The sequence below is a fragment of the Malaya genurostris genome, chromosome 2, assembly GCF_030247185.1.
Source record: "Malaya genurostris strain Urasoe2022 chromosome 2, Malgen_1.1, whole genome shotgun sequence".
NCBI lineage: Eukaryota > Metazoa > Arthropoda > Insecta > Diptera > Culicidae > Malaya > Malaya genurostris.
In genome coordinates this window covers 309,624,958-309,650,328 of record NC_080571.1, presented here as the reverse complement: position 1 = coordinate 309,650,328, position 25,371 = coordinate 309,624,958, and the positions used below count along the sequence as shown (strand labels likewise).

Below are 25,371 nucleotides of genomic sequence, written 5' to 3'. Positions count from 1 at the left end.
AAATCTTCCATATGGTTTGAAAAATTAACAAATCAGTTCATTCTGCATAGAATTTCAATTCAAGAAAAGAGAAAGTCTTAGTCTAACACTCTTCCGTTTTTCTGAAAACTGCTCGAGAGAAATTATTTTAGTTTCAGCTTACTACTTCCACTAACACATTTGATTAGCAACAAACACATTCTTGTATGGATTACCTCTTGCAGAAATTATTGCGGAATAAATATAGAAGGTACAGTTCGAAAAATTCTTGTGATTTTACATTTTATCAGATGCACATCAATGGAGCATCATATTTCACACAATTTTATATTCAAGATCATGAAAAATTGTGTGATTTGAAAATTACATGCCTTGAAAACGAAAGTAAAAATCAAAAGATCGACATCAACAACGCGACTTGAACCGAAAAACATTAGATCACAAAGCACACCAGTTAGTCGACTGAGCCACAGAAGCACATATCTGCTTGGCTGGTAAATCGTGCATATAAATTCATACAGTCTCACTTGCTAGCCGAGTGCAAATTACATTCGGAGCCAGTAAATTTCTGTACGAATGGAATATTGTATCATTTGAGAAGTTAAGTAGTTATAAATTGTATCGTTTGAAGAATTATGTCACCTGTAAAATTAATAATTTCTTTCTGTGTATATTAGTAATACCACAAAATAAGAACCTTTAATTTAACACACGAGAGGCTTTGGATATGGAAGGTTGTCGTAAAACTATTTATTTTTCCGTAAAACTGCTTCTGTAAGAATAATTTTTTTTTATTTTGTGTAGCGCAATCTAATACAAATGCATTGAAGCATTGTTGCTAACTTTTTTATTAGGGAATTAAAATCTACATTCATAAAATGTAAGCAATTTTCCATCAAACATTGGTGAAAAATTGATCAAAACTGATATATCATCCAAAAAGTTAGAGTTAACATTTGTTTGGGAATAAATTATTGCTAAAAAGATTGTGCGAAACTCTATCGTTCACTTGAACTTTGATAAAATGCTTGCACTGCATATATAAATACAAAGATCTATGACATACGTGCCAAACAAAATTACCAAATAAAATTACCAACACAAATGATCCTTAACCAGCTTAAAACCTGACCACACCGGATTTTCCAGGTGTTTGAGCACAATTTTTTTTTTTATTCGAGTTCAAATTTGCACTATATCTGAGCGCGATCGACTATTTTGATCAAACTTGAATTACCCGTTATTTTCTATAGAAGTGTAAAAAAACCACTGTCAAAGATGTTCGATTCCAAACACTAAAGGCGTGGCAGCGGCGCACAATGGGTGTACCAATTCATAATTAATCAGTCAGTCCAACGTGTGTCAATTTCAACGGTTTGGTTTCTGAAGTTGATTGTAGTGGTTCTTCCGTTATCCTCTTTAGATCAACAATGGTTAACCTGACACCCATCGGTACGGCTCTTCAACTAAAGCTCTTGGGTAACGCTTGGAACATTTTCTTTCGATCATACGTAGAAAACTAATATTTATGCGCCCTATGAATCGCATATCACAGGCATGGTGACGCAACGGAATGTAGTGCCAAGCTTTGTTTCACTTACCAAAAATAACTCATTTTTCGTGAATGCTACACAAAAGAAAGAAGAATGAAGGCATACTGTGAAAACATAGAAGAGAAAAAATTGAGAATTTATTTATATTGCGATTGGATACGTAACAAATATTTGTTCTTTCCGCACCCGCACTTGAACCCCACCTATTTCAATCATCTCAATATGATTCGCTCTATCGAAGGTTCAATGTATTGTCCGGTTATGCACATTTTCAGCTTACTATGTATATTTCACGACTATATGCTATAAATGTTCGCCAATACATCTCCACCTCATGGCATCCGTTAGCTAATTCGATAACTAAAGCTGCGCTCATTAATCATTCATATCCCCGGGGTTTCACAGGTCCGAGTTTAGGTTGATAAAAAAAAGGATATACTCAACATCATTCAACTTGTCAATTTAACTTATAAGGAAAGTCTACTTAGAGTGTATACCACAGGAACGTCATGTTCTGTTTTGTCGATTTTCGATAACAATTTTGTCACTCTTTCTTTTTCCTGGATGTGGTGAATCAAAGGTTTGGATCGAGAGGCTGTTTTACTGCTAATCTATTCGACGTATTCTACATGAATAATATTCGAAACATTACAGAAAATAGAATTGTACTCGAATGGAGTGATGTTAATCGAATTTGGTGTTCTTGTATAGGTGTTGAAAGGGTTTCTAAGTAAACGTTATAAGTCTAGTAACACAAACACTTTAAATTGATGTATTGGAAACGATTTAATTATTTTGAAATCATCTGTTGATTTTAAACGAACATTTGAAATCCAATACTATATTTTAATACATTGACTACAGTCATTTCAGGGCTTTACCAAGAAATAGTAGACAGCTAATTGATAAGTGAACTTTTGATAACCACGAAATTTTTTTGTTTCGATTATAGAGTTTTTCGCCTCTTTAGAGCCGAAAAACTATGTTCAGAGTTGGGAATCGACTTACCTATAACGCAATACCCGTCCTCTTCGAGATTATTTGTCAATTTATGCCTTTCCCATAAATCTGTATTATAAACAAAAAAAATTGTTTGCTAGTTCAGAGACCAGTTTGATGATTTCGTACGGTTTATGCGTCATTATCACAAGGATTTTTTAAGTGTGTAGTACGTAAAGATTCTTTCTGTCGAAAAGAAAGTGTGGAAAAAATTTTCCCCAGTTCTGAATAATATACGTTTGTTACGCATACGCTTGAAGAAGGCTATACCTTCTTGTGTAATTTCCGGTTAGGACACAAAGCCTCCGTGTAAATCACTTGTTGCCAGCAGCAATCATGTGTCCATTTGTCAATAATGTCAATACGCGATCTACTAAGGTAAGCCCTGTGTTTAGCAGCAAAAGAAGACTCAAGGACTCCCCTACAGCGTCTTCAAACAACTCCAATACTTCTGAGACAGAGCCTAACAACGGCCAAACCCAGGCATCAACGAAATCATCATCTGCAACAAATCGTTGTTTTCTATACAGTATTACAAATAAATGCCAAGAATCAAGCATATAGATGAAATTTAACCATTATGTTTCAACAGACTTTGCAGCCGATTCTTAGTCTACAGAGCTATGACGTAGCTAGGGCTATGATCCTTTTAACACTACAAATCATTCCAGGTTGTGGCTCGAACATAAAGTGCTGTCCAGTTAGAATCCGGAATTACTTATTGTGTTGCAGCGGCACGGAAAGTGAACGCGAGAAGCTGAACCAGAAGGTGTTGAGAACCGTCATAGCAAACTCTGGACTATCAGATAATGAATTTGCAAACAAATACGCTGCTGCCCGCAGTACCGTTGAAATAATTCGTTTTCGAGCAGAATATCGTTCTTAACGAGCTAGCAAGCAACCAAACAGAACGTGGAAGCAAAATTTCGTCACCAAAACTTGAGCTTGGAAGTGGTACCAGGTTTTGACGAAGTACCAAGGATACCTGCTCTTCGACGAGGAAACCTACGTCAAAATAGATTTCGAACAGCTTCCTGGTCAAAAATTCTACATGGCGACGACACGAGGAGATGTTCCAGCGAAATTTAAGTTTGCATTTATGGACAAGTTTGCCAAAAAAAACTGATGATTTGGCAAGGGATATGCAGCTACGGAGCCAAAACCAAAGTGTTTCGTGACGAATAAGACGATGGACTCGAAACTGTACAAGTAATAGTACCTCAAAAACCGCTCACTACCTTTCATTAAGAAGATTTGGCGAGTTACCATTACAGCCGGGAAGTCATCCATAAATCCACCCAACTACCCGCAGTTCCGGCCCATCGGAAGATTTTGAGCAATAATAAAACGAAAGCTTAAGAAAAATGGAAAAAACGGCTCGGGATGCGACTCAGATGACCAAAATGTGGAACAAATGTGCCAAGGAAGTTGACTCCAGAGGAGTGCAGCATTTGATGGCGCGAATGAAGAAAAAAAAGGTGAATTTCCATTAGAAATGAAGAGAAACGATTTGTATTGTTATTTTTTACTTAAAGTGCAGTGAATTACCTTCGTTTGGATGTATTAACCTTATTTGTACGTCAATTCGTTAGCGAGATAAAGAAGATTTTATTATTCCGGATTCTAAATGGACATAACTTTATGACAACTAACATGTGCGGCCAGTCACGTACCCAGAGGAGAAGCCCGAGGAGCCCTGGTCTCTTCTGAAAACAGAAACGAAAAATAAGCTTGAAAAATATTATGTTGATCCTGTAGATTACACCGTGAGATAGAGGTTTTGAGAGTTACATGATGGTCAAAACTCCACTGCCGATAAAGCACGCAGGCCCTTCGGCCCTTCGAAGTAGAACAGAGTCAAAACCACATAAAATGGAGGCTGAAATCGGGAAAATTCGGGTTACATGCGTTACTTTTTGTAAGTTATAGGCATTACGAAGCGTTACTAAATGTTACTCTTTTGTAAGTTAAAAGCGTTACGAAGCGATACGAAGCGTTACTTTTTTGCAAGTTGACGTTACGAAGCATTACATGCGTTACTTTTTAGTCAGTTATAGGTGTTACGGAACGTTACGAAGCGTTACTTTTTTGTGAATCGTAGGCGTTACGGTGTGTTACATTTTTTATTTGAAGGCCCTCCCGAAACGATCAGGACAACGGATGAAGAGATGATAAAACAAAGCATATCAATGTAGGAAAATGCCTCTGAGTGTACATATATCGAATACTATATGACTCATGACATGATACTCGGCTAAATGGTACAGTTTTATTATGATTACATAATCGGTTAGTTGTGACAAAGGCGATGCATTTATCGCTAACATTAAAATATAACGCATCAATTCTCTGTCACACAAAGAATGGCGATTGGAAATCACATCACATCACTTGAATACTGTGTTACTCACGCTTTCCCGTCAATCTTTTGACTGCCACATGTCGACTAGCAGCCGTGTAATTGCAAAAGTGCAATGATTTGTTGGCACTTTTTCATTGCAAATAATTCCCATTCTCATACACGGAATTTAGTGAGTAGAAACATTTGTTTGAAATGTTACTATCGCAAAATATGAAATTTAAGTAAATATCAATTAAAAAGTGTAAATATTAAAAATGAAATCATCCTGAGTTGACTTAAAAGTGACTAGCAATACAAGTTATTTAGGAACAACAGTAAAATATTGATACCTACTTTTTAGGAAATCAATTCTCAACGATTCAAGTTGAATCATACCCTAAAGAGTGCTTCTCGACTAATCTCTCATCCAAAGTGAAGAAAGGAATTTAGTCTGTGCAAATGCCAGGAAGTAATAGAAACAAACGAAGACATGACATCGGGTAAATGCATTCTGATGCTTTAGTAATGTACTATATGGAAAACAAAGAGTGAACGCGAGCCAAATATTGACAAAGGCAAAAAGTTGGTCACATCCACAAGTTTCATTGTTAATACAATATAATCCTTGTTCTTCAAATTTAATACCCACAATCATTGAATAAAGAAATCCCAATTTTGCTCCTCCCAATGTCAATGCGATTCCTTTCCATCTCTAAAAACAGTGCAAAGCTCAGTTCCTCGTTATCTGCCACCAAAAGGCTTCCCCCTCCACCCTTAACCATCGATCAACCAGCAGCGTCGAGACGCTCCAGACAACAAAACAAGGAGTGATTCTCTCACGTCGTTCGTCTACTTTCTGTGAGTGTGGAGGTCGATCAAACCAACCCGTCTAGTTTCTGGCGCGTCCGAAGAAACGGAACTTTTCCCCGTTCCATGTGATATGCCTGAATAAAGATCATCGAAACCCAAGTAGAGGAATAAAATTTACTAACAAACACACATGACAACAGCGCCGTCAATGGCGGCGACGGCGACGGCGGCCGCAGCGGCAGCTACCCAAACAACGATTCCGACGGCGAATAAACCGCGGCTCGCTCGCAAGTCAGTTAAGCACGCGACGCTTGAGGCGAACAGACGTGCGGTTGCTCCCAGTGTACAAATCAGATTTAAATTATTCCCCTATTTTCGTCCTCTGGAACGGTTCGCACACGAGCATTACCCTCTACTCTTGGCCCAACAATTTTTCCGTTTTCATTATAATTGAGTTAGGGAGAATTTTCTTTCTTTCCAATCAACGCAAGAAGAAGACTTCCGGGTGATTTTCGCCCTCCGGAAAACCGGTAAAGCTGGAATATCGTGCCTTTCTAATCTCGGGAAAAAGTGGATGTGATGTGAAGTGAAATAGAGAAAATGATTTTACATAATTAGGTCAGAACTGTGCAGACTACAGTGAATTCAAACGCAGTGTGAATAGCATCACATTTCATAGTGCTTCTGCGGAACGACAATTGTAAACATCGTAGGAGAAATTTCTTCCCAACATGCCGACCATGGCACAATGTGCCATGTTTGGAGGCAGCTGTTTTTTCCAGTAGAAGTGCATAGTTCATTCGAGCATTCGAATATCAATACATTTTCCACAATGAAAAATATCCCAGGTGCTAAAAGTAGAACCATCAAAGGATACAACCAGAAGAAAAATATTGTTCCGGATGACAGATGAAGAGGATATCGTTAACCTCAAAGGATTCGAGTTGAATGAAGAAAATTGGATAGCCTTGAAGCAGAGCATTTACGCTGGCAATTCAATCCACTGTGAACAGGAAAGATATCACTCAAGATTTCACCTAGTAATAGTAATCATGTCACAGCAAACGATATATTGAAAATATTCATACTGGGAGTGTGCCGAAACCTGGATCCTTTACACAGTGTGGTACTTCATCGGTTGTATCTAATTCATGATGAAGGATAGCAAGCGGTTTTTCATAGCTAGGTGAGTTGATTTCGGTGAATTTCTGTAACACGATTAAGACTAATTTGTGAAAATGTGTGTGCGTTTGTGTGTATGTGTGTGTAAGTAACTAAAACTATTTGACCCTCAATTCGGAGTAAGCTACCGTAATTTGCAACTAAATATGACTACAACCATGTCCAATAATTCATTCAGTATAGCACTGCGCCACGTTATATTTGCACCATATTTGTTTTCGACTGCTGTCCCTTGATGGTACGATAGAATCCAGAAGCTGAAATCCGTTGGCCAAGAATTCATCTGCAGTTGATATTCACACTTCATCCTACACAGTCGAAAATCGCTTACGGTCGAGACGACAAGAACGAAGACAATAGATTGTAGCGAACAGTAATGTATTCAATATGAGCAAATACGTAATTCTGGAACTTGACCAAATTCAGAAGTCTGAAACTTGACCTTCGCAACCAAATTCAATTTGTAATTGATTTCAAGCCCTGCAAAGTTAGACCAACAGCAAACGAAATTGAAATCTTATTAGAAGAACGGAAGCATCTAGACGTAAAAGATGTTCAAGAAATACAATACAACAAGGCTTGTAACTCAGTGTATATTTTGTTTAGACCTGAACGAGATATAGCTTCATTCGCTTCAGTTAACAACGAGGTGCACAGTGTTGACTTGTGTGTACGTTTGAGAATGAAATACAAAATCCCTGCGTACGAGAAAATGTCGCTGTAGGGAGAAATTATTTCCATCAAAAGGGAAATGTGGCGGAAATTTTCCGCCAAGACAACTTCAACCAAAAACAAGGAAATCCTAACAGCAAAGGTAACTAGTGAACACTGTACTCCTTTTTCAAAAATGCTTTCATCATCGAACCAACTAGCAACTGCCATCAATGTACAACAACGCACAAAGTTGGAACTATAGCAATGATAGCCGAGACTGTGCACAACAATGAAAACGAAAAGAAAACGGAAACCACCCAAAACAGTACGTTTGACAACAATAACTGGAGTCTTCTACAATACGTTAGGAAAACTCAAATCCAATAACTTTGCCGAATATACAAACTCTCTATCTCTTATAGTTTAGAAGATACAGACGATACTATTTTAGGTAAACAAAAACATAATTTACTCAAATATTTGTGTCTTTACAGTATGGTTTGGAGCATGGTTTATCACTTAAAAAGACGCTTCATTCTAAGCTGAGTAACTATCGTCAAGACATCAAACAACTCAGATCAACCGTTATAGCATAATAAAAGAAAGCAAAATCATATTGCCACCATTAGCAGCAGTGGTGCTAGATACATTAAGGAATGAGCCATCGTTGGGACCTTGGGTCGGTTTTCCTTTAATATTTTTTTTTACAAATCTCGGATTGTTTTTCCTAGTTAAATTTCTTACAAAAACGACATACGCACTGATTTTTAGAGTTCATAGCTTGATCTCTAGCCGATTTTTTTGTAAAAAATGAATTTCTCCATACTAAATCCCATACAAACTTTAAACCTATATTTTCTCCGATCGAGCTAAAATTTTGCATGGTGCTTCTGGGACCCAAAACAAACACGAGAAGTTTAGTGGAGCTGAAATCAATATTTTGTCCCACCCTAATGAATATGCATCCCCAACGTCGTCGTCCATGAGGATGTATCCTTTGTATTTTATAGGAACCTCATTGTACAGTTTGCCTGAATCCTTCTCAACACACTCAAATGAAGCTTCCGATACTTCATTCCACTACGACGCTTGCTGTGATCCTGCAGATCGATAGTATGCTGGTCACCAAAATGTTTGAGAACGCTGCACACGGCCTGCATAGCTAATAAAATTTAATAAAAATTTTCTTTATTATATCCATCTCATAACTATAACTCAATTTCAGTTTCAAATTGAACAACGTGAGTTTAGGAAACACAATCTGTTGTTATCCGATTACTGTTCACAAATGCGAATACATTTAAAAGATACTTCCTGGGGTGATTTTTATAATATAGGGGAGACTAGGGCTAAATCGGACACTTTTTAAACATTTTAAAAAACATCTATTGAAACTGGGCTTTACCCAAGTCATCTCTAAGCACATAAACAAAGTCAATCCATGAATCGAATTAACTACAGGTTTATAAGTTATTTAAGTTTAAACCACTTTTCAATATAAAATATTAGTATATACCATGCATTTTTGCATTGCTGGAACTGATACAGAATCGCATTTTTCGCTCTGCCGAAATTTATATTATTTGATTTCTCAATTTAAAATGATCATTGTTAAAACAGTAGAACTTTCAAGTACTCCCTATCGACTGCAACACAGTTATGCCATAGTTTGATCCAATCCTCGAAACATTTTATATATTCATTTTTCGGTATGGTCAACAGAGCCATCTGAGATTTTTCCATAATATCATCTCGGGTGCTGAAGCGCGTTCCACGGAGCGGTTTCTTGAGTTAACCGAATAGTAAAAAGTGGCAGTGAGCCAAATCAGGTGAATTCGATGGTTGCTGAATGGTATTCGTTTAGTTTTTAGCCAAATTTTCACGGATAACGATGGTATTGTGTGACGGTGCGTTATCGTGGAGCAAGATTCACGTGTTGTTTACCCACAAATTTGGTCTTTTCGGCGAATAGCTTCACACAAACGGCTCATAATGTCCAAATAATACTCCTGTTTAACGGTCTGGCCTTGCGGAAGGAATTCATGATACACAACACCCTTGTAATCAATGAAAACTGTGTGTATCGCCTTCTTTTTCGACTAAAAACGACGTGGACTTCACCACTTCTGAAACGTTCGTTCCACTGTTAAAGTTAAAAAATAAACTGATAAATCGTTGCCGAACAGTCTTCTAACATTTGCAATGTCGTCGCACCATTTAAATAGTTTTTTACGCAACATTTGATTGTTCATTGCAGGAACTTTTTGATCAAGGTAGTATTATACCGACCCACTATAAATATACAATGTTTTATTTATTTTTTTCATATTTGAAGCTCTTTTTCCTCTCATATTCAAATGTTGCACGAAATGCAGGTACTAACTCTGCCACTGGGTGTATTTTCATTCCAAAATAATCATAGTTTCTGTGAGTTCTCATTTATTTAAATTGCTAACCTGTTTTTATGCCCAGTCATAGCAGAAATTTAGCTGCCATACAATTTTAATAAAAAACAAAGTAATGAATCATAATAAACCGAATTAGGGTTATCATTTTAATCTACTAATTTAATCTATTAATTTAATCTACTTTTCCGATCAAATTACGAATTTCTTTCATTGTATATTGCACATTTCAATACTGTCGCGTAGCCAACATTTTTGTATCGTAAAGATTTCTTCAGAATGCTATCTGTTGCATTACTGCATTGTTACTATATGAGATCAAATGTACGTTTCCTAAACTGAATTGAAACTAGTCTACACAGCCAAAAATTGTGAAATGTACAAGTGACGTAATCATCAAACGTAGTTCGTTAAATTGCGGAATATACCTAGAATGACTGAAATCTGTATCGAACATACCCATCATATATCGCAGGAATTGAAAATTACATGTTTGAACACGTAAAAAATTCAAAATTTGTTAATATTGTATTAAATCAACTGTAAAAATGTGTCATTTTTACGTTCGAATATTTCGATCTCAGAAGACGCAAATTTACTTGATTTTTTAATATGCTCAAAATATTTTTATAAATTTCACATGATTTTTTTTTAATTTCACATGATTGTTTTTAAGTTTAGACTTTCGGTTCAAAATTGAAGAGCTAAGTAGCATATAAGTAATATGCAAATCCAACGTCATTTAAATCCAATTCCATCAATTAAAGCACAACTGATTTGCATGTCAAATGAACCAGTTTTCTCTAAACATATATATCAGAATGCATCAGAATCAGATATATATCAGAATATATCAGAATCAAGATTATTGTGTTATTAAAAGTTTAATTGTGTTTAACAAATGTCATATGTCTACACAGCAAAAAATTAATGAACTGGCATCTGAGAATACAATCAATCAGAAACATGACCAGATATACTTCTTGAAACAGCTTTCCCGTCCAAGAAGATACAGTCAAGTGGATATGAAAACATATCACCTAATAAACCATCTTCCGGAATAAACTTCAATGAACCGAATAGGTACCATGGTCACCGCGAATGCCACGGAAAATCGTAAACAAGCTCATCCCGAAATACACACGTATTTGTCCGGCTGCACCGTGAATGTCTCGCTAACATCGTGCATTTCTATTCTAATATGTTCCTCGTTATAAACAAACGTACATATGAAATATGATGATACTCCTCCCGCGCCATAGTTTATTTTTGAAATTTCATATTCTTACAAACCGCACCGCACTGCGTGTTTACTATGGATGCGTGACTGGTAGCGTGTGTATGTGTGCCTGTCCGTCTGTCTACGCGTGGTTAGTGAATAATAATCAACTGGAATGCAGTTTTGCATCAGTTTTCGTTTCAACGACTGATCTCGCGCGTGTAAAGGAAATCGAACGGCCGCGGTTTACGACCCGTCCAGGTAAAGGTTTTCTCATATGCAAACTACCGTAGCTAGTGAGTGATCGATACAGACAGAGGATTTGCCAGGCCGGTTGGGCTTGTTGTTATTGCTGAACATGTTGTCATAATTATGTTTATTTTTTTAGCTCTTCGCCACGCGGCCTCATTCGCAAAAATAATCATGAACTAGGTGGAAATGAAACGTCGAGATTCATAAGTTAACAGTCATTTCGTGGAACAAATTTGAAAATCCGGTCTAAATATTTTCTATTACTAGCACTGAATACTGAAATTTGGCGATACTCACCAATATAAAAACTGGAATGCGGCCAGTCAATCAATAATTCACCTTGAATCAGTTTCGTAATTTAATGCGGTTTCTTACATAATTACTTCTTTTATAAACCGGCCAGTCATCCATTTTGGGTAACAAAGTTTATAAATCTATTTTATTAGTGCTAATTGTGGTGATTTTTGGCACGGCTTATGTTATTGGAATAAGTCACGAATGAGAGACTTCACAATATTATAGAAAAATTGAATCGAAAAATTAAATTGAATATCATCTTACGATTACAAATGAAACATACACTACGTTCTATTGACTTCCACACAAAGTCCAAACTTTTTAAACTATTGGAAGAATTCAAGAAAACACCTCTCACTTGAAGCAGGATACCCTACTTTTGAACAAGCAATCGATGCGCTTGAGCAACTGTTTTTTTATGAAACAAGTATGCCAAAAGTTCCCAAAAACCGATGCAAATTTACCATAATTTGGAATATTTTATCAAAAAAGTATTTACGATTTTGTCGCTACCAAATGAAAACACGAACGATATGAAGAACTACATTACGAAAGATAAGTCTTTGTCAAACGGGAAAAATTTATTTATGTACCTTTCACCAAACCTCGGTAGCATGGAACTAAAGTTTTTCAGTGCATCTATTTGGGATCTGCCTAAGTTTGTCAAGTTTGATCAAACTACACTGGAACCCCAATTTACGCACCGAGCCGGGGTGCGTAAATTAGGTTAAAATATCGCGTTATTTCGATTTTTTTTTTCGTAAAAAAAGATTGTTCAAATTTCATTTGAGTTTAGTGTACATAACATAAAAAATCCTTGTACGTCCTCTGCTTTAGCGCCTGAGGACTCTCTGAGTACATTCTGAGACTATGGAAATGCTTAAGAGATGTCCCAAGATCCAAGAACTACTATTGTCCTTAGATACTACACTGTGTCACAGCAAGAACTACAACGGCTAACGCCTATTTTGTTTGTGTTTCATACATTTAGAGCTACACATTGCTTACTTGTCTATTTATAGCTGCTCCAGGTAGGTTCCCAGTCGTCCAAGAAACAAATCTTAAGATCGAGTATTCGGTGAAAACAAATCTTAAGATATACTCGAGCATTCAGCAGTCTATGTATTGTTTTTCAATGCTGCTCATAGTCGTAGAGCTATAACTCCATGTAGTTTTGGGATGGCCTAGAGCAATCAAAATTGTCCTATTGATTCCATGTGGCCTCACGAATATGGACCGAGAACGATACCCGATCAAATGGTAATAACTGAATTATAACAACTGGAGTAATTTATTTAAAAAATATTTTGTAACTAATTTTGAAATATTTTGAATAAATGAAAATAAAACATTATAACTGATTTTGTTATTATATTGATATCATAAGTTTTAACTTTCAACTGTTTTCATTTGTTAATTATCTCAAAATAACACAAATTGTTATACATATCAACTATATATCAAGTATATCACTCGTGTAATGATTTTGTTATGTGCATCTGATCGGGTAAGGTCGTTAATGCACTTTGTTACACTGGTAGATCTTAAGACCTGAACTACAGGTAGTTTTTCGATGGATCATCGGTTACGTTCGTAGACCTTAAGGCCTTCTTCGAGGAGGTTTTGGATGAGCAAGTTCTTCTACAGATCTTATCATAGTATGTCAATTTTCTGTGATTAGTACTACGAGTACATACCGCACTCAATAGTCATATAAAAGTGATTATATACAATATTTGCTTTCCAAATAATTCTTGGATGCCCCCGACCTTAATTAGATTCTTTGAAACTGAACAATTCATTGATGTACATTGAACAATACTCAATTACCTGAAGCATGTTAGATTGTTTTGTGTATGTATATAAATTGAGATTTCCTTCATTTTTCAAAAAGACGGTTTTTACGCGATCATCGCGTAAATTATATCGCGTTATTTCAAATGCAACGCGTGAAATAAGTCGCGTGAATTAAATTCGCGTAAATTAAGTTCGCGTAAATTGAGGTTTTAGTGTACCAACTGTTGAGAATATCGACCAGAGTTGTGGTGATCACTTTACGATACATTAACCAAATACTACCACCAAGGATGGCTTTTATCGTATCAAAGAACGCTCACTAGCAACTCTTCACACGGTTCAATTAGTCCCATCAAAGAGAGACGGATATCATCGCAGCAACAAAAAACCGGCATTGTTCATTTAGCATAGAATAGACACCAGTGCGAGAGCGAATTTCTCTCGATGACCTGTCAGTGAATCAAAGGTAAGCTCGCTGCTGTGGGGATTCTCTCTGAAGCAACAAACGGTCGCTTATTCTCGTTTCGCGATCCAATTCTGTATGGGCAGTGGATAATTGTGATAGAATCTTTTTACTATTGCCGCTTATTCTGACTATGTGCATATAACCTTCGTATAAGTTGTGTCTATGAAAATGTATGTGAATGCTCCACACAAGGGTTTTGAAATTTTGCAACCTAGTATGAGAATCATCAAGTCGAATCAATTCAATTCTGCGATAATTGTCAACTTGCGATTCTCTCTTGGTAAATTCCACACAGCACCAATCATTATCAGACTGTAATTTTTTTAAGGGCCGTGAAATACTCAGAGTATGAAGTGGAGCGAAGAAGTGTAGAAAAATTCTCTCACGGTTCATGCATTGAGAGACACGAGTTCTTGTAGCATCTTCTACCGGATTGAAAATGTTGTATACAATATAGATAAATATCGAGCAGCTTCTGTCAAATTATCGGCAATCACCAACACTGACAACAATGTTATAATTCAAGAAATTATCCTAGTCTTGAGTACAGTCAAGAAAAGCCCTCGGCATCTTAAAGTTAAGGCAGTGTTAAATATATTATTAAATAAAACAACTGTTGAGAATATCTGGAAGTGGACAACGTTCATAAAAACAATGTTATTGTTACCAAAGCCGGTGTTTCTGTGGGTGTTTTGACAATATATTGTTTGTGAAGCTCTCGTTTGAGACAGATGGAAGCCAAAAACGGAAATGAATTTTGAAAACCCTCGTTTAAAATTCAGTACTGTCATGATCCAAAATTGCGAAAACTATTGTTCAGAAGGAGCTGCATTGGAAGGTATTGAGAACAATTAGAGCCAATTTAGAGATGACGACATTTCCGTGAAATACAAAAATTTTGGAACAACATTTCTTTTGTGAAATTTGACCATTCTGATTCAACAGATTTCGCATCCAATGGTTAACGTACAGAATCTTTGCTAGTACTATAATTGAGGATTACTAATTACTCACTAGGTACTCATAGGGTAGCAGACGAAGGATTTATGTTATCATGGCTTGAGGAAACGTCACTAATACATATATCTGAATTGTTATTTGCCAATGAGTTCGCTAAAAATGATTATTTGGCAAACGATTACCTGTTTCGCACACAAAAACATTAAAAAAGTTTGTAAAATTATCCCTACAAGGAGGTGCTCCTAAAACCCACATTTTCTTATTCTTCGCTTATGACACTTATAGTAAGTCATTTGCTCTATCGAATCCTATTGTGGAGTTTATCCTTCTGTTTCAAAAGACTTTGCAACCAATTCATAAGCTTACAGAACCATTGCACGACTGATGCAACGTTCCTACTGACACTAAGAATCCCTCCAGTCCGTGGTTCAAACATACGACAACTGGTTTGTAAGACAAGCGCCTATCCATTGAACCGCTAACCGACGTCAGAATCCTGCGGATTTTTAAAGAAATGAGAAAATGAAAAATATATATACTAGTCCTGATCATCATTCAATGATAGATTAAGAAGTTTATTTCGGAGGATTTCATCATAGGAACAAAATAGAAACAAAGAAAGTAAGCTTCCCAAGAAATTAATCTCTCTCTCCCTCTCTCTATCTCTATATCTCTCTCTCTCTCTCTTGATCCTTAAAGTACCCTCAAATTAAAGAATACGATTCGAAATTTTGCTTACTTTCATTCCACTGTTTTCGTGACTCAAGGCATCATTTGCTCGGGGAAATCAATCCTATTGTATGGTACAAGTAAATACCATTCTAAGCTATCACTTAAACCTTAGCGTAACCAAATGTAGAGTACCATGTGGTATACCTAAGGAAACATGATCTAAAGTACCATATCACTCCCATGTCGTGCATTTTAACTACGCTTTATTTCTCTGACAATACCTGAAGACATTTTATTCCCATTTGTAATTGATTTCTTTTTGCGCTCTTTAAAAATTGCGGCTGCAATAATTACAATAATCATTTGATGATTACGAAAACAAAACTTATCGTGCAAACAACATAGGCGTCAGAAGTGTTCGAATCGCCATCACGAAGGAGAACAAACAACGCTAGGGAAATGTTATTAATCGGAAATACAAACACTTTTTCTTCGTTCACCCGCACGGTCACAGTGCTCTGCAATTCATGAAACCAGCTGAAACTTATAACTGCTGGGTAGGTTAAGCTGAAAAGTTATCTCAAAAACAATTATTTGCTGTTCCAAAACAAACTCCAACACATAAATCAATATGAGTTTGAAACATGACAGCAAACAAATTACACAGAAGTGAAAGTTGTCATACGATAGCCGTAGACTAATGAATGACGGCCGACTGAATGATTCGTCGTTTTCGAACGCACTCGTTCTGTAATCGTAATCACTGACACAGCCTTAATCGCAGTGAAGGTCATCTCCCGGCATGTTGACCATGGACAATACGACATATGTTGTATAATACGACTCTTCGGAAAGCGAAAATACTCGAGCAATGCAAAACCAATTCGAACTGACTGAAGGAATGAAATACGATGCATCGTAGGTCAGTAACCTTCACCAACTGGCTTCAATTCGTTTGCATCTTGGCGCCGCTACATGCTTTATGGAGGAGATATCGTGGCGCGAAACCCGTTCGCCGACAGCAAATAGCGCAATTGCCAGCCGTCAACTGGCGGTGATGTTTTTCTTTTTTTTCAACAACCCTCCCGGCATTGTCATTCCCGTGTGCCAACACCAACGTAAGTCACATGACCAAGATAGTTCCGAAATTAAAAGCAATCGTCACAGCAGAAACTTCTTTTGTGGTCTTTGACGTCGGCCAGAGTCGGAGATGCTGTCGCCTGGTGGATCCCCTGCTTCATCCGAGTTCAAGAACAACCATGAATATTTTCGCATATTCAAGGCCCATGCTGTTGAGACTGTGAAAATGTTGTATACTTTTTTACTGCTTTCGAATCACACTACTACTACTAACAATAAATATTCCGATGTTCCGTTTTTTTTCTGGTGGCATGTTATGTTAATTGAAAGCTTCCGGTTGAAGCATTCTAACCTAGTGAGAGCGTAATTGGGCACAAAGCAATTAAAACGGTATATTTTTGATAGAATGAATGACCTATTTGCTTCTTTTTGTTTGATAGTTTTATAGAGACTGTTTTCATGAGTATCACACACAGATGGGAAAAAAAACAAATGTTCCTCCAGATAAACAGATTTCAAACAGTTTCATGCTTTTTCAAAACAGAGAATATTCGATTAATAAAATTTACACGAGAACCAAATATTTCCTTCAAGTTATAAAGCGGAAGTCTAAATAGTTCATCATCATTCGTACAAGCCGAATTAACTGCAGGAATAAGCAATAGGTTCATTCGTGTTTAGACTAACTGAGCTCTCAATAGTACATCTTATTAGTGAAATGAGCTAGCATGAAATCTGATGAAGATTTTATTCTACAGATTTTTTTTAGAGTCTCGAGTCTTTCAAGAAGTGGATTCAACGATTCCTTGCACAATAGTACTCTCAAACTAATCTGTCACAACTTTCTACTTTATTTGAAAACTCAATACATTTGTTCCAACGGCAGAAACTTTCGGTTCCATTTATTTATTTAACACTTGGAAATAACCTGGAAACTAATCTAAACCAGATTTCATATAACAAAATTATTTCTATTCGATTTTTAACCTTTCTCATATAGAAAGGTTACGCAATCACTGTGAAAACCGAATTTTGAATTTTGAACCGAGGCCCGGAGGGCCGAGTGTCATATACCATTCGACTCAGTTCGTCAAGTACGCAAATTGCTGTGTGTGTATGTGTGTGTATGTAACGTTTTTTGCACTAACTTTTCTCGTAGATGGCTGAACCGATTTTCACAAAATTAGATTCAAATGAAAGGTCTTGTGGTCCCATACAAAATTCCTGAATATTATTTGAATCCGACTTCCGGTTCCGGAATTATGGGGTAAAATGTGCAAAAAAATGTGAAAATAAGTGCACTTTTCTCCGAGATGGCTGAACCGATTTTCACAAACTTGGGTTCAAATAAAAGGCCTTGAGGTCCCATACAAAATTCCTGAATGTTGTTCGGATCCGACTTCCGGTTCCGGAGTTATGGGGTAAAATGTGCAAAATAATGAAAATATGTTTTTTAGCTTTTCTAATAGATGGCGCGACCGATTTTCATAAACTTAGGTTCAAATGAAAGGTCCTGTGGTCCCATACGTAATTCCTGAATTTCATCTGGATCCGATTTCCGGATCCGGAAATATAAGGTAAAATGTGTTAAAAATTGTATACCATCACTGAAAAGGGCGAAAAACCGTAAAAAGTTTTCTAAATCGACCTCAAATCTTCTCGAAATAATAGTTTTTATCAGTAGATGGTCAAACAAACCGATTTCGGTTATTCTTTTTAGGAATCGAAGAAAATTATTTTGAAGAATACCATAGTATTTTACATGATGGTATGATTGATATGAGAAAGGCATCATTACACCACTAGGTGGATTAAAACAGGTTTTTTGTAACACAATTGGTACACTAATCGCGCTTCCGTCCAATAATTCCTCGTTATTGTTACCGGTCCTTTTTTTATTCAACGATATATTTAACAAAGCACACTGCCTTAGCTCTAAGATGGCGGGGGTATTTGTTACCGTTCTTGTTGATTCCGTGAAAAGTGTGGTCGTGCATTATTTGTTTTCTTTTCATATTTGTTATATGAATTGTTGGTACATTCCTCTTGAAAAGTAAGAAAATTGTTGTAACATTTCTACAACACTTTTATACCACAACAACCTTATCATTTGATGCTAATCTTTTTCCAGCAAGTTCTTTTTTTCAAATCTATAAACAGAAAATAGTCGCTGGGGACTGAATCAGGCGAATATGATGGATGCGGTAACAAATCGAAATTCCATTCATGAAATTTAACCATCGTAGACTGTGAGAAAAGACGGTACACTTTGCAAAGATTTTTTCAGTAAGTTCTTTTTGAAATCTAAGAACAAAAAATAGTCACTGGGGATTGAATCATGCGAATCATGGAAATTCATGAAATTAAGCCATCGTAGACTGTAAGAAAACTTTGCAAACATTTTCTTCATATTCAAATAATCATACAAAATAGTTAATATACACTGAAGTCTTTTTTATGCGAGTTTACGTACCGCATAAAAACGCATACAAAAAACTGCATAACTCTGAAAATTCGCATAAAACAAAACCGCATAACTCTGAAAATTCGCATAAAAAAGTCGCATTAAAAAACCGCATAAAAAAAGACCGCATAAAAAAAGACCTTAGTGTACATCCTTTTCTGTAGCTATCTTAAGCAACTTTACTTTTCGATTGTACATTACGACTGAATGAACTGTTGGGACGATTTGTGTAACAACAGCCTCATTTTGACCAGAGCAATTATTTTTACCTTTCTCTATAGAAAGGTATTAGAATTGCTGGAATAACCGACTATCGAACGGAGCCTCGGAGACCCATAGTGTTATATACCAATCGACTCAGCTCGACGAGATCGGAAAATGTCTTTGTGTGCTTGTATGTGTCTGTGTATGCACCTTTTAACGAATTTTTTTAACGCGAAATTTTCTCAGAAATGGCTTAACCGATTTCAACAAGCTTAGACTCGTTTGAAAGCTTGTAATAGGCCATTGTTCGAAGATTAAATGACTGCGACTTCTGGTTCGGGAGATATGATAGTATAATTGACGTAACCGAAAAAACGCGTTGTTTTTTTTTTACCGCGCAAGTTTCTCAGATATGGCTGAACCGATTTTAACAAGCCTAGACTCGCTTGAAAGCTATTATTAGGCCATTGATCAAGTTCAAACATCTATGCATGTCTATGCACCTTTTAACGAATTTTTTCAAAGCGCAATTTTCTCAGAGATATCTAAACCGATTTCTACAAGCTTAAACTTGTTTGAAAGCTATTATTAGGCCATTGATCAAGTTCAAAGATCAAATGACTGTGAAATTTAGTTCCAGAGATAAGATGGTATAAGTGACGTAACCGACAAAACACGTTGTTTTTACTTCTCTAAAGTATATAAAGACTGTCCCAAAAAGTATGGACGCACTTTGATTTCGCTGTGAATAATTCACAAGTGTTAGATATTCAAATTGTATTCGATATACTGATAATATTAGACTACAACAACAGAATATTATTTTCAACATTTACTACTTAGCCATTGTAGACTAGCTGGCGCACCTTCTTGCGAACGTTCCTCATTAAATTCCGTACAGACTTCTTGGCGACAAGTTTTGACACTTGTTTCCAATCTTTTTCGAACTGTTGAATGGTTTGCCGAGACATGTTTCCTACGATGTGCCTTCGTTTATGCCCAAAATTCCTCAATTGTTGTGGTTGTGGGTAATTTGGTGGATTAATGTCTTTTGGGACGAAAGTGACATTTTTGGTATTATACCATTCTACCGTTGATTTCGAGTAGTGGCAAGAAGAAAGATCTAGCCAGAAGACAACAGGATCCTTGTGGCTTCTAATCATGGGTAGAAGTCGTTTTTGTAAACATTCCTTGATGTATATTTCACTGTTCATTGAAGCAGTGGTGATGAAGAATTTCGAAATCTTACCGCAGCTACAAATTACTTGCCAGACCATTGCTTCACTAATTTTTTCGAATTCAATCGATGTCTCGGACTGGTTTAACACTTGCCCTTCTCGCACCGTATAATATTGTGGTCCCGGCAAGGATTTGTAATCGAGTTTTACGTATGTTTGAAAGCGTCGTCCATGACTATGCAGTTCAAATTTCCAGCAAGAGTCATATTGTAGCAGAACACTCGGCCTGATCGATGCTTCTTGTTTCGGACCACATTTTGGTTGTATCTGCTTCTTATAACTTCGAAGATTCAAACGTTCTTTAGCACGAAGAACATTTGACTTCGAAGTGCCCACTTTTTTGGCCACACGCCGAACTGAAACCTCCTTCTTTTGCTCGCACGCCTTCAGTATACTTTTATCCAACTGAGGGTTAGCAGGACCTTTTTTTCGACCTGTTTCCGGTTTATCCTCAAAGGTGTTATCCTCACCGAATTTCCTGATTGCATTTCGCACGTCCATACAGTCTTTAAGGGTGCCAATATTTTGGGATCACCTCTAATTTCGTAAAGCGGTAGAGCTCAAAAGTTTAAGCACCTAAAAAAGGTCCCCATGCAAAATTTAAGCTAAATCGGATATGGGTAAGGGGTGCTACCCGGCTGTTGAGGTTTGAAAATTTTCGATCTTGAAAACTGTACATGAGATTTCCGAAATTGAATATTTTTTGATGCCAAAAGTCTTACATGAAACATGCCAAACGCTTAGTTGGAAAAATGATGCCGACCATATGCCATAAACACGGATGCATGCTTTTGTTAACTACTCAATTCAATCTAAATCAATTGGTGTCAAAAATGAGCACAAATTAGTGTCAGTGTTGATAGAAAGATAAAAAATATTACTGTTTTGAAGAAAAAGAAAGGCATTATCACACCACTAGGTGGATTCACCTAATGTTTCAAAAATCGTGTGACTTAAACTTCATTAACTAACCCACTAATCAGCTGAATGTAATAAAATTTTCGTAAATGACATCTGAACGATGTCTTCATTGAACACTAGAAGAATTATAAATAGTCTATCTGTAGACCGGAGACATTTTTTTTTCTTTATAAAAAAATTTATTCAGGTTAATTCGCATAAAAACTTTACGTGGTCGATTGAGCCATGTTTTTATTACAAAAAATATTTTTTTTATTATTGAATCTCGTTGTTACCCTTTTTCTAGGGGGGAGGAGATTCCATCTCCATCCTGTGAATTGAAGGACACTTTGTTCGTGACTCGTCTCGTCATACATTGCCGCTTCGGTGGTATTGTTGTTGGTTTATGTTTTCTATTCGTTTTCCTCGTAATTCGCAACCTTGAGCTCGTTGCTAGTTGCTGTAGATGCGCCTTGTTGTACATTGATTGCAGTTGGTTGGTTGGTTTGATGGTGATACAGGAGTACTGCGCTCACTAATTTCCGTTGTTGAACGATGACCGGAGACTTATTGACCGACGAGTTTGAACGGTTTATTCTATGAGAGTATTTTATTGTTAGAATTAGAATTATTGGTTTCGATTTCTGTACAGAATGTAATAGAACTTTTTGAAGCCGGTGCAGATATATTTTCTCTAGTTTTTTTTTTCAGATATTTCGCAAGGCTTTTATACTTGATACAGGTTACTTAAAATTTGACGTATAGTCTGCTGATATTCGTAGATGATCAGCTATTCACATGGATACTTCTAACCGAAGAGCATATAAGATGGAACCACCTTCTTTAAACGCATACAAAACACACCGGCGCCTTTTCGAGTATCGAAATAAAAGTATAGCAGACAACATAGTACAAAAAAAGAGGGAGACAGATGAGCAGTGACCGACAAACAGACAGACTAGCTATCCCAAGAAACTGAACACGAACCAGAAATAATTTTTACGGGAAAAACATTGTTATCTTGTAATGATAATTTTAATGAATTTTATACCATTCTTGGTACCAAGCATTGTATCTATTTCATTTGTAACAGAAAACCAGAAAAAAAATTAAATTCAGATCCGGTACGAAGATTGCGTATTTACCCAAATTTTAATTACATTTTCACACTAAGAAAATCGAATTGCGAATATGACTATTCCTTTTCGATTTCTTAAAACGAACATACAGGACCTTTTTCCCTCTGATGGTTGCTTCTCTGATTTCTCTTTGCGTTGTACATACACATTTTCAGATTCCAGTGGAAGGATCAATGAAATAAAATGAGATGTAAGTAGAAGCAACCATTAAAAACTCAACTCATCATATTAAAGTCATTAAACGACATTCTCGACACTGTAGTATTAAATTCAGTGAAACATAAATTACTGTACAACAACGTGCTGCGTACGCACGATATCAAGAAATAAGACTAGCAAATGATCACACATTATTTACGAATGAATTGTTTGGCCTCACATGAAGCTGTACGAAACATACCAATCAGACATGTTTTCAATTCAACAGCCTTTGCATGAAAAAATCCAGTCATAACAGGATTTATTCAACCACTGCCGGATTGAAAATTACCCTGTTGGCGAACCGATTCCTGTTTGCTGTTGATGAACCACAGATACATGCTACCAAAACAGAAAAGTCGTTACGATGGGAAGAAGTGAGCAATGTTGGAAAATATAGCCATCGTTCCTATGTTTATCCTAGTTCCATAATGCATCCCACTCATTTGAAGACTATTTATGCATAAGAATCATAGCATTGTTCAAAGCATAAAACAGGGAGTTTTTTCAATCAACCATTCATGTCACTCAGAAAACAGTACTTCGCATCATCAAAAAGTTGTATGGCTAGCTCGGATGAAAAGAGGCACAATTACCACACATTCGAATAAAAATAGCTCCAGCCACGTCGAGCTAGACGTCTAAGCGCCTCCATTCAGTAACAAGTGTAATTTAATCGAAACGAGGCAGCCATCTGATGGGGTCCTAAGCGTTTTCGAAGCTATAAATTTTGAATGTGTATTTTGATTGACGAATTCAGTTTGCCTGTTTTTTTCTTGTCGACTCATTCTACCAACTGATCCAAGACTATTAAATTATGGAAAACGTAGGGAAATACTCACGCATTTGAGCCGGTCAGATATTGCTCGTGTCACGTTCCACCCCAACGCCAACGCCAACGTCATTCGCATCGTTCGATCTTTGTATATAGACTTGTCCTGCATAGAATATTGATTAAAACACGTTCTGATTCTCCCGGTGTCTTGGAATAAAAGTTTTAAGCGATAGGTAGTCCGGACAGTTATATAGGTAAAGTGTTTTTGTTTTGATTTAAAAAGTTTGCCACTTGGATGGTCATTCATCTTTATCATCAGAAAAGCTTACTCTTTGTAATACGAGGTTTTAGATTAGAAGATGTACTGGAAAATCTATCGGCCCAGACATCACCACCCCCTATAGCAAATGTATAAAAGAGTAATAGCTATTCGGAAATACTATATTTGTTATTTAAACATCCGGCGCGATACCTTTACGCTGCATCAACTGGAAACATTAAATTAATTTGCTGTATCGCTTCCTATGAACACTATCGATCATGCATGATCGTATGATAAACTATCATTTTAGAAGCATTCCGCAAAAAATGACGGGTTATCAAACCGGCAGTCAGTTATTTGCATAAGCGCGTAAGTGATTGATGTAATTGAATAACAGGAAGATCACGCCTTGCTGTTTGCATGAGACAGACTAAAATGCCGGCAGCTGTGAACTTCACCTTGCATGCAACAATACCGGGAAAAATTAGTCGTACTCCACGCTGACATTAGTCATATTTCAACAATTTCCGTCATGCGAATTTCCATCAGGTAACCCACAGACGAGCACCCTAAGCAGACCTTCACGCAAGTAGATTACAATTCAAAGTCAGCTTATGGCGATCACATGCAAACGTCACAATTAAACGAAACTATTATCAGCATAACAACTGGCGTTACGCAGGTTGATGCCGTCTGTCGAATCAGTTGGGTCGCGTACGTGGGCCGGTCCAGTATGGTGCATTGCATCTGGTGTGGGTGATAATTTGTTTTGAATTACTGTCGTAAAATTAGTTGCTTTCCGGTGCAAGTTCTAGTTTACACGATAAATAAGACGAAAACTGCAACATATTTATTAGTGCTTCTTACTTGTAAGTTTTTCTCGATTCGTTCATTTCAACTAATCGAAAATAATGCACACTGTTCTATTGTACAATATGTTATGCTTAACGATAAATCAAAGCAAAGAAGATAACAAGTTCAAGAGTGCGCGAAGCGGAAACTGATGAATTCGCTAAACCTTAATTTGTGTAATGTCTTTACACTTACATTTCGTAAACTGAATATTTTTTCCAAGATGCAGATATCGACATATTTTTGATCGTTAGTTGGAAGTTTTTTTTTGTAGTTATAATGTGATTTGGCATCAGTAAAAGGCTAAAACTATCACCAGTAAAAAAAAGAACCCGATAGTCGAACTAGCATTTTAATACGCAATTCATCTTGAAAAAAAATCACTTAGTGATAATTTGTTCAATTCAAGACTCGAATAAACAGTGCATCAAAAAACGATTGCTGAAATTGCTCATTGAGTACATCTTCTTTAGTTTCATAAAAATCGGCAGAGCTATCCAAAATTATCAAATTAATTAATCGGCAGAGCTATCCAAAATTATTAAATCAAAATTATTATCAATTCTGTTTATCAAAATAGTACTATAGTGTTATTGTACCAATTGTCATCTCATTAGTAGAGTCACTAAGTTATTCGATTTTCAATCAACGAATTACCAAAAAATTAGAACAT

At 36.5% G+C, this 25,371-nt stretch overlaps 1 protein-coding gene across 14 annotated transcripts in view; it reads left to right on the top strand.

Moving 5' to 3' along the window:
* Window positions 1–25,371, top strand: part of LOC131431072 (electroneutral sodium bicarbonate exchanger 1) — a 118,632-nt gene that overhangs the window by 38,127 nt on the left and 55,134 nt on the right. For 6 of the 14 annotated variants that reach the window (XR_009229636.1, XM_058596540.1, XM_058596545.1 and 3 more), the window contains exon 1: window positions 5,964–6,868. The exons of 2 other annotated variants lie outside the window; for them this stretch is intronic. Coding sequence is in view for 10 of the 12 variants with exons in the window: in XM_058596540.1 (XP_058452523.1) it covers window positions 6,834–6,868 (35 nt within the window). In the remaining 2 variants the exon portion in view is untranslated. Of the gene's footprint in view, window positions 1–5,962; window positions 6,869–24,563; window positions 24,716–25,371 lie in introns of those variants that run through there. 6 more of the 14 variants (XM_058596542.1, XM_058596535.1, XM_058596548.1 and 3 more) reach the window with 3 other exon arrangements.